We start from the raw sequence: 10434 nt of genomic DNA, 5'->3' as shown, positions 1-10434 counted from the left end.
ACACAGCTTGTTCTTTCTAAAAAGGTGTGTGTGTGTGTGTGTGTGCTGAGGGGAAGGGGTGGAGGGGGTGTTGGTGCACAGGATTCTATCCACTCTTCTTGATCTGCATGTGCTGCGTGGGGGGCGGAGGGCGAAGGGCACACCCACCTGAGAAGTTTCTGGACACCAGCATGGTGGTGAGGATGGCTCCCTGAGGACACACAAGCGAGGGAGGATGGAGTTAATGCCAGGATATATTCTTCTCTTCCTTACCTCACTGTATTTGTAAAGGAGACAAGAAATGCTGGATCTTCCTAGCTGGTATGGCTCGGGACATCGACTGTCTTTGTTTTTCAACCACTGTGCCGCGGCACTTGTGTGTCGTGAGCAGTGTTGGGACTAACGCGTTACGAAGTTAGTTAGCCGTTAGTTTCGGCGGTAACTAGTAATCTAACGCGTTATTTTTTTTTTTATTCAGTAATTTAGTTACCGTTACTACATGATGCGTTACTGCGTTATTTTACGTTACTTTTGATGTAGTATCGGCTAGAAACAGAAGCGCTGCGGTGTCGTTCTTCTGAATCTTCCTCTGTCACAAGCCGGAGAGAAGAAAAAAGGCGCGGTCTATGTGTGTGTGTGTGTGGGTGTGGGGAGGCACACAATAAGTGATCCGCGGTTTGATATATGAAACAAAAAAAAAAAGTTGTTGGCACGTTCAGTCCACACAGCGTGGTCATGGCGAGCGGAGTAACGGAGGAGCTTGAACGCCCCGCGCCATTTAATCGGTGTGTTTATAAGTGCAGACTCGGTTGTGCAAAACGAGGGTTTTAAACACATGCTGAACGTGCTTGAACCACGTTACGACATCCCGTCGCGCACCCACTTCAGCAATAAGATTGTGCCAGATCTTTATGAGCAGGAGAAGAAAAAACTATCCCGAGCATCATCTGTTGCGCTCATGACAGACGGGTGGACGTCCAGCGGAACTATAAGCGCTCACTTCATCACAGCAGACTGGGAGATGAGAAGACACGCCCCCTCTACGAGAGTCACCTTGCGCAGGTACTGACACAAGCAGTGGAGGAATGGAAGATAAAGATATCCCAGTCACACGTGATAATGCCAAAAATCAAATAATTACAGAGAATGAGGCAGGACTGGGACCACAGATAGGTGCTTTGCACATGTAGTGAATTTGGCATCACATCTCAGTCAATAGGATGGAGCGCCTCTTTGGGAGGATCAGGAAGGTTTCCTACTTCCACCCAAGCACAACAGCTGCTCATGTGCTTAAGACAAAGCAAGAAATGCTAAAGCTGCCTGCTCATACATGATGTCCCAACGAGGTGGAACTCCACTTATATGTTGAAGCAGCAGGCAGCTATATACTCTGCATTGACCCACAACACCCTGAAGACAAATGTCACCCTGTCTGATGATGATGTGAGAGTGGCAGATGAGGTCCTCCAGGTGCTTAAACCCCTCAAAAGTGTTCCATCTCTACTGAGCACTGAAACTTCACCATCTGTGTCAATGATCCTGCCACTGAAAACAAGGATTCTACAATCCATGGATCCAAGTGTGGAAGACAGCAGCATCACTCCAGATGTCAGGCTTTATTTCACTACCTATGTTTCAAGGAAGATTATGTTTCTTCTTATGTTGCACTTAAACTTGTTTTTTACTAATGGTCATTGGTCCAAGTTTAAAGAAAGGAGGAATGCCTTTTTATGTTGCACTGTTTTTCATTAATTATGTTAAAAGGAAAATAAAAATGCATGTCAAGTTGATCAACAGATTGTATTATTCTCCAGTGCAATAACAGTACTGAAATGAAGGCAAAAAGGGCATTAATGGGAGCTTTAAAAAAAAAAGAAGAAAAAAAGAAGTAACTAAATAGTTACTTTTCACAATAACGCATTACTTTTTGGTGTAAGTAACTGAGTTAGTAACTGAGTTACTTTTGAAATAAAGTAACTAGTAACTGTAACTAGTTACTGGTTTTCAGTAACCAACCCAACACTGGTCGTGAGATACAGTCTGGTGTAATTTCACCTATTTGGGTTAAAAATATTTTTTGCAAGCCAGTAATTATAGTCTGCAAATTATGTGTTGTTGAGTGTCGGTGCTGTCGAGAGCTTGGCAGAGTAGCCGTGTAATACTCTTCCATATCAGTAGGTGGCAGCAGGTAGCTAATTGCTTTGTAGATGTGGAAAACAGCGGGAGGCAGCGTGCGGGTAAAAAGGTGTCTAATGCTTGAACCAAAAATAAACAAAAGGTGAGAGCCCCTTAAGAAAAGGCATTGAAGCTTAGGGAAGGCTATGCAGAACCAAACTAAAACTGAACTGGCTACAAAGTCAACAAAAACAGAATGCTGGACGACAGCAAAGACTTACTGTGGAGCAAAGACGGCGTCCACAAAGTGCATCCGAACATGACATGACAATCAACAATGTCCCCACAAAGAAGGATAAAAACAACGGAAATGTTCTTGATTGCTAACACAAAGTAGATGCGGGAAATATCGCTCAAAAGGAAGACTTGAAAATGCTACAGGAAAATACCAAAAAAAGAGAAAAGCAAGACAAGAACTAAAACACTACACACAGGAAAACAGCAAAAAACTCCAAATAAGTCAGGGTGTGATGTGACAGGTGGTGACAGTACACCTACTTTGAGACAAGAGCTATATTGATGCATGCTTGGTTATGGTTTAAAGTCATATCCGACAATTGCGGCAACGACTTTTTACTGTCAACTGAGTTTTGTTTTTTAATGATTTCTGCTGGTGGTGTGCCTCTGGATTTTGTCAACGCCAAAAATGTGCCTTGGCTCAAAAAAGGGTTGAAAAACACTGCCATATCGGTTTGATTTAGCGTGTGATTGCCACGTTTAAAACATAACTTGATCAAAACGACAGAACGCAAAACCGATTTGGATCAATGCTGAGATTTTCAAGTGCCATGACATGCATACAAATGTGCAACACGGAGAACGTTCATGTTTTTAGGAGCAGGGTTAAGACCCACCTTTTTGATTTGTCTTTTACCTGATATTATTTTATTGAAGTCATTTGTAGTTTACTTTTTATCCTATTAGTGATGCAAGATTTTATTTATTTCTATTTATTTATTTACTGTATATTTTTTATTCTTTATCTTTACTCATGGTTCTTAATATTTTACAAGTTTTATTATTTTTATTTTTCAACGTTCCTGACCTCCTGGTGAAGATGGCTCCTGTGATAGTGTTTACTTACATATCTCCTCTGTACTCAGCCATTCAATCATTTGTCCATATAGTTGTGTATGTTGTGTGTTTGTGTTTAGTATCTGTGTCCATGCTAGGGCTGGGCGATATATCGAATATACTCGATATATCACGGGTTTATCTCTGTGCGATATAGAAAATGACTATATCGTGATATTCGAGTATATGTTCTCACGCAGTTGCTTTTAGCGGCGGGCATTACACTGCATGCGTTTCCCACTCTTTCTTGTATCTCCTTCTCACAGAGACATAAACAAGCGCACCTTCTTACGTCCTGTGCAACGTCACACGCCCTCCCCGAGCAGAGAGGTAGCTACATGGGTAACATTAGCTGTGATGCTAACGGTGCGTTGCGAGTGGTAATACGAGAGAGGAGAGAAGGTGCGAATCTGGTAACAAATCGAGGAAAAATTAATTCCCAAGAAAAACAGCAAGGGGTGCATCGTCTGGCGGTGGTTTGGCTTCAAGAGGGAATATGTTGAACAATTATGTGGCAAAAGCGTTGCTACAAAAAGTAACAGCACTGCTAATGTGTAGCATCATTCGAAAAGTCACCCGCTAGAGAATGAAGAGTGCTTGAAACTGCATGTCAACATCTCCGTTCGATGCCACACCCACAAAATGCCGAAGCAACCATTTCCAAATTAACATCGTATGAAAAAAAAAATCAACAACAGAACATGAACGATATGGCATCAGAGGTTTGGTATTGAATTGGGTAAGAAGTTATTTAACCAACAGGAAGCAATATGTGAAGATGGGTGAAAATATGTCAACACGGCTAGATATATCCTGTGGTGTACCCCAGGGATCAATACTAGGACCAAGATTGTTCAATCTTTATATAAACGGCATTTGTAAGGTTACGAAGGACTTAAAGTTGGTTTTATTTGCGGACGACACAACCGCTTTCTGTTCAGGAGAGAGCACACAGAAGATAATACAAATAATAACAGAAGAAATGAACAAATTAAAAAGATGGTTGGACAAAAACAGACTATCTTTGAATCTCAGTAAAACTAAAATAATACTATTTGGTAATAGTAGAAAAGAGCATCATACACAAATACAAATAGACGGAGTAGACATCGAAAAGGTAAAAGAAACTAGATTTTTGGGAGTATTAATAGATGATCAAATGAACTGGAAATCTCATATACAAAACATACAACATAAGGTGGCAAAAAACATTTCAATAATGAATAAAGCAAAATATGTCCTGGGCCAAAAATCACTGCATATTCTCTACTGCTCGCTAGTGTTACATATCTGAGTTATGGTGCAGAAATATGGGGAAATAACTACAAATGTGCGCTACATTCGTTAACCGTGTTACAAAAAAGATCAGTTAGACTGATACATAATGTTGGATATAGAGAACATACAAACCCTTTATTTATTAAGTCAAAAATATTAAAGTTCGATGATTTGGTAAAATTGCAAACAGCTAAAATGATGTACAAAGCAAACTATAACCTGCTACCAAAGAATGTACAACAATTCTTCTCAACTAAAGAGGAGAAATATAACCTTAGAGGAAAAAATAATTTAAAACATTTATATGCACATACAACACTTAGAACCTTTAGCATATCAGTATGTGGAATTAAATGATGGAATGGATTAAGTAAAGAAGTTGAAAATTTTACTGATATGATCCAGTTTAAGAGGTTGTTCAAAATAATAGTGCTTACAGAGTACAAAGAAGAATTATGAGAAATACTTCCAACCTTATTGAAAATAAGATATTCTTCATCTCATTATGTTAATAATGACTGAATTAATTAATTAATTACATATTACAAAACTGTTGTATACTAATTCATAGATGTTATTTTATTATATAAAAAGGTCAGTAAATGATTCTATATATTTGTAAACGCTTTGAAGTGGGAAAGGGGTAGGATTAAATAAGCTTTGCTTCTTCCTACTCCTTTTCGGGCATGATGTAAAATGAAATGATATGAAATTGTGTGATGTATTATGATGTAAGTGGGTTCATGTTCGAAATAAACTAAAGAAAGAAAGAATTGGTTAACGTGGACCCCGACTTAAACAAGTTGAAAAACTTATTCAGGTGTTACCATTTAGTGGTCAATTGTACGGAATATGTACTGTCCTGTGCAATCTACTAATAAAAGTCTCAATCAATCAATCAATCAGATAACGTCCGCAGGAACCTACCACATAGCGAAGGACATACATTGTTGATTTCCTATTATGCAGCTCATTTTTATTTGACAGTTATTGAAATATCTTGTGTGACATCATGCACAAAAGTGCACTTTATTTGTTTTTAACTATTGTAGTGGCATTCTGTACAGAAAGTGCACTTTAATTTAGTGTTGTTTTGATATGTCATCTTAGTGACATCATGCACAAAAGTGCACTAATAGCTTGTTTTAAAATGTCTGACAATCTTGCACTTTCTGTTTTGGAAATGACATGAATGTTTGTGCCACTGCTTAATAACTGTTTAATAAATACACTTTTAGTTGTGATTTCCCTCTCTGCATGAAAGTTTAAAAGTAGCATATATTAATGCAGTATGAAGAAGAATGTTTTAATGTAGACACATAGAATCATCATACTGCTGTGATTATATGCATCAAGTGTTCATTCAAGGCTAAGGCAAAATATCCAGATATATATGGTGTATCGCAGTGTTTCTCTAATGGGGGTAAGCGTACCCCTGGGGGTACTTGAAGGTATGCCAAGGGGTACGTGAGATTTTTAAAAAATATTCTAAAAATAGCAACAATTCAAAAATCCTTTATAAATATATTTATTGAATAATACTCAAAATATGAATGTAAGTTCATAAACTTAACATCAAATCAAATAGGCTATTCCATTCATTACCATAAACCCAGAGTTTCCCCCATGCCATGATGGTTTGACCCTCACTAAAATGTCTGTCAAAAAGAACTGTGAAAAGAAATGCAACAATGCAATATTCAGTGTTGACAGCTAGATTTTTTTGTGGACATGTTTCATAAATATTGATGTTAAAGATTTCTTTTTTTGTGAAGAAATTTATAGAATTACGTTCATGAATCCAGATCTCTATTACAATCCCCAAAGAGGGCACTTTAAGTTGATGATTACTTCTATGTGTAGAAATCTTTATCTATAATTGACTCACTTGTTTATTTTTCAACAAGTTTTTAGTTATTTGTATATCTTTTTTTCCAAATAGTTCAAAAAAGACCACTACAAATGAGCAATATTTTGCACTGTTATACAATTTAATAAATCAGGAATTGATGACATAGTGCTGTATTTGACTTCTTTATCTCTTTTTTTCAACCAAAAATGCTTTGCTCTGATTAGGAGGTACTTGAATTAAAATAATGTTCACAGGCGGTACATCACTGAAAAAAGGTTGAGAACCACTGGTGTATCGTGACATGGCCTGAAAATATTGAGATATTAATAAAAGGCCATATCGCCCAGCCCTAGTGTGACTGCCATCATATTGCAGTCCACACGTATCTCTTATGTGTGACTGCCATCTACCGGTCACACTTATCCTTACACAATGCACCAAATAAAATAGGTTCGAGGTCGGTAAGCATAACCAAAATGATTCCGTACATTAGGCGCACTGTCGAGTTTTGAGAAAATGAAAGGATTTTAAGTGTGCCTTATAGTCCGAAAAATACGGTTGTTTCATATGGAGGAATGAGCTTCACTGTACGAACTTTTAAATTTTTACGAACTCTGTTCATGAACCAATCCAGTTTGTAAATTGAGGTTCCACCGTACTTACTAGAATGGAAAATCACAATGACAACAAACAGTAGGTAAGTACCTTGAGTTTTCGGCGAGCGTTGAACTTGCGGAGACACTCGACAGTTTCCTGTCTGTGCATCATGGACGCCACTGTGGAGCGGTGCTGCAGGGGAGAAGGGGACAATTTCACAGTCACGCACGTGAAAAAGCTCACCCGGGGAATAGGGATCCCAGTCTCGACTTCGCAAAGAAACTCTGAACTTTACTTACGCAGACCCATGGGTGCTTGAGGGCCTGCTCGGCAGTGATTCTCTTGGCCGGGTTGATGGTCAACATTTGGTTGATCAGGTTCTTTGCCTCAGGGGTCACCGTGTCCCACTCAGGGGAGGGAAACTAAAGCAGAAGTAGATACAGGTTGGCGAACACTAACAAACATTGAATACCTTGATGCTGGCAGTCTTCAAAGTACCCCAAAGCTGCCACAAAGGATTGGAGGATGCGGAAAGAACTGGGGACACTCTTGTTATTTTGAATCACATCGGACTGTCAGTTTTTGAGGACCAGTCATAGACAATTTAGAGTGAAAAGCAAATTTTATTTTCACTCGCATAAAACATTCTAACTTGGATTGTTTCCCTGGCTTGGAGACTCTCCTGAAGGACAGTGCAGCGAAAACACAACAAACTCCCTTCTTGTCTCACGGACACACGCCTGTTGTTGTTGACTTTGGACTGACTGGCAAGAACACCAAGGAAGCACAGACACAATACGGGCTTACACACACTTTCAACCACAAAAATATACGCCACACACACATACCCCACCCCCAATCCAACGCCCTTGACGCAAATCCCATAGGGGTGATGAATGGATGGTCAGCGCCTGAGAGCTGCTGCCTACCATCATGACCTCGCCCTTCCCTCAGTTGCTCGATATCTGGAGATGTACGTTGTAGTATGTATATGTGCTTTGCTATGGAGGTTTTTTCCCCACTCCAGACTAGGCCCCCTTAGGAGCCCAGTCTAGATTATATTTTTTTACTCATCCTTCCCCAGCGTTTTTACCTTTTTCCCACCTTTTACGGGGCGCCTTGTGGCGACCCATCAGCGTTCCTGTTCTGTAACCCTGTACACTGTTTGCTCGTCTAATCTTGAACGGGTTTGTGCTGAAAACAAAGTTCCGTTGTACTTGTGCAATGACAATAAAGACCTACCATCAACTACCAGTGTTTCCCACACATTCATTTATTTGTGGCGGCCCGCCACGAAAGAATTACGTCCGCCACAAATGGATTTTTCGGCTTTTGACTCGCTCGACCGCTCATAAAAGCAATGGGACTCTGTCTGTGAATGTAGCTTGTAGTTACAACTCCGGTGCAGTAGGTGGCGGTAGCCTACTATGCATTGTAACTCCGCTAATAGCACTTAATTCACCTGGTGGGCCAGAAGAAGAAGAAGAAGACGAAGAAGACGAAGAAGACGACAACGACGAAGTAAAAGAAGAACGGACCGACCGGATCAAAATACGAGGGTAATATAAGTTATAGGTAGATAGGTTATAGCTGCATCGCTCGCGGCTCGTCATATATTTAACGTTAATCCGCGATTTCACCGAGCGTTTCACTGACGGTGAGCAGCCTGACGCTGCTTCATTAACACCGCCGCTGTTTGACTCGGGGTCCGGGGCAGACGCACGTAGTAACAGTCACGTGTTTTCATACCGACGAGCTAACGTGTCCAGGTTATAACCCTGTTGTCAATAAACACACGTGTACTGAAGCTAAATTGTCCACTGTCCACTGCAGCATGTGAATGCAATGAAAAGAATAAAATCTGAGCCAGCCAGCTGTTAAAATGTTGTCCAGGTTAATGTTTTGGCCATTAAAGGCCCTTCATTTCAAGATTTCAACTGTGATCGGGCTTTAAACAGGTGGCTGCTACTGGTCAAATAATGTGAAATAGCATTTAATTTTACATGTATGCAATGCCATTTAAATGTAATTATAGATAATAATAATAATAATAATAATAATAAATACTGTGTAGTGTTGTAAATAGTCAATGGGAAGGATTTTAGTAAGATATAAGCCATGAGTGTCAGGCTTGTCCCTGACAGTTTGACTGTGTTTTAGTTTTTTCTCTGCGTTTGTCTTAGTTTTCTGTCCAGCACTTTTATTTTGTCTTTATTTCCTACTTGTCTCCCTGAGTGCTGTGTCTCCTCAGCTGTGGCTGATTGGCACCTGGCCACACCTGGTGTCAATCAGCCAGCTGCTATTTATACCTGCCCTACCCTCCAGTCACTGCTGGATCATTGTCATTTCTACTTGTCGTTGTCAGTGTAGCTGGATGCGGTAGCGGTAAGCTATATTCTGTAGCTGTTTGTAGTCTGCTGTCTTTTTGTTCCTCGTCTTCCAGTTCTTGTTTCCCTGGCATCCTGTTTCCTGGTTTGTGTTTTTTCCTTTACTTTATGAACATTAAATCATGTTTTCCCGTATAACGCCTTCCGCCTTCTCTGCATCTTAGGGTTCGTGTCCTACAAACTCTGACAATGAGCACTACACAGCCAGAAAAAAACCTAGGCAGGACAAGTAAAAATATTGGGGCAAGTAGATTTGAGAAGTCGGGCAAGTAGAAAAAAACCTTAACGTTGAACCCTGCATGTGTTGAGCTGCTGCCGCTTAAGGTTAGACGGCATTGTACATAGAGCGGTTGTGCTCTTTAGTAATAAATTCTAATGTTGGATGTTCACTCCTTCACACAGTTGAGTATAGAAAAATATTTTCAACGGCCGAAAAGGGCTCGACTTGGAGAGGGGGTAAGCCTACAGTCCAGACCACAGGTGCGACCTGTTCAGCAGCAGCAGGAGGAGGAGGAGGAGGAGGAGGAGGCAGACTGACTCTGGCAGGACACCTCTGCCTCTGTTTCACTTCATGTTGCTGGTAAATAATATGGTTGTAGTAGTAGGCTAAAGTTAAATGATTTAGTATTCACTAATTAAAGGGGCAGTGCTTTAAGAGACATTTTAGCTTTTATATTTTATAAGATATATTTTTTGTAAGAACCACAATTAATAAATATATTTCAGTGAATCACTAATTGTTCAAATCTGTATATAAATATGTACATAAAATGTAATTATATTCCAACTCTGCGTTCTTCTTGGTCATCGCCGCTGCCGCCGCCACCCCCCGACCACACCACCACAAATAGATGCCTGTCCTGTGGGAAACACGGACTACCATAATATAAATATGATTCCTCATTCAATGGCTAATTAGGGGTGTGTAAATATGTGTCCAGTGCATTTTTGGGGGGTTGGAGGAACCTCCTTAACCACACATACCTCTGCAATGCGCCATGGAGGCTGACTGGATCAATAGCAGTGGACCAACTTTCAATTGGACACTATTAAACATTCAAAAACTGCTTAGCAAAGCCCCGCACTGCACCC

The 10434-nt window shown here is 40.2% G+C and overlaps 1 protein-coding gene across 10 annotated transcripts in view; it reads right to left on the bottom strand.

Moving 5' to 3' along the window:
- The window catches only part of LOC133577958 (calcium/calmodulin-dependent protein kinase type II subunit gamma-like), a 197705-nt gene that overhangs the window by 74514 nt on the left and 112757 nt on the right, over positions 1–10434 (bottom strand). For all 10 annotated transcript variants that reach the window (XM_061932144.2, XM_061932148.2, XM_061932150.2 and 7 more), the window contains exons 10-12: positions 7255–7377; positions 7064–7147; positions 148–190 (exon numbers count right to left, since the gene is read on the bottom strand). In XM_061932144.2, the coding sequence (XP_061788128.1) occupies positions 148–190; positions 7064–7147; positions 7255–7377 (250 nt within the window). The remainder of the gene's footprint in view (positions 1–147; positions 191–7063; positions 7148–7254; positions 7378–10434) is intronic.

Source organism: Nerophis lumbriciformis, linkage group LG39 (assembly GCF_033978685.3).
Source record: "Nerophis lumbriciformis linkage group LG39, RoL_Nlum_v2.1, whole genome shotgun sequence".
Classification (NCBI taxonomy): Eukaryota; Metazoa; Chordata; class Actinopteri; order Syngnathiformes; family Syngnathidae; genus Nerophis; species Nerophis lumbriciformis.
The sequence above is the reverse complement of the archived record's forward strand: the minus strand, read 5'-3'. Positions and strand labels throughout refer to the sequence as shown.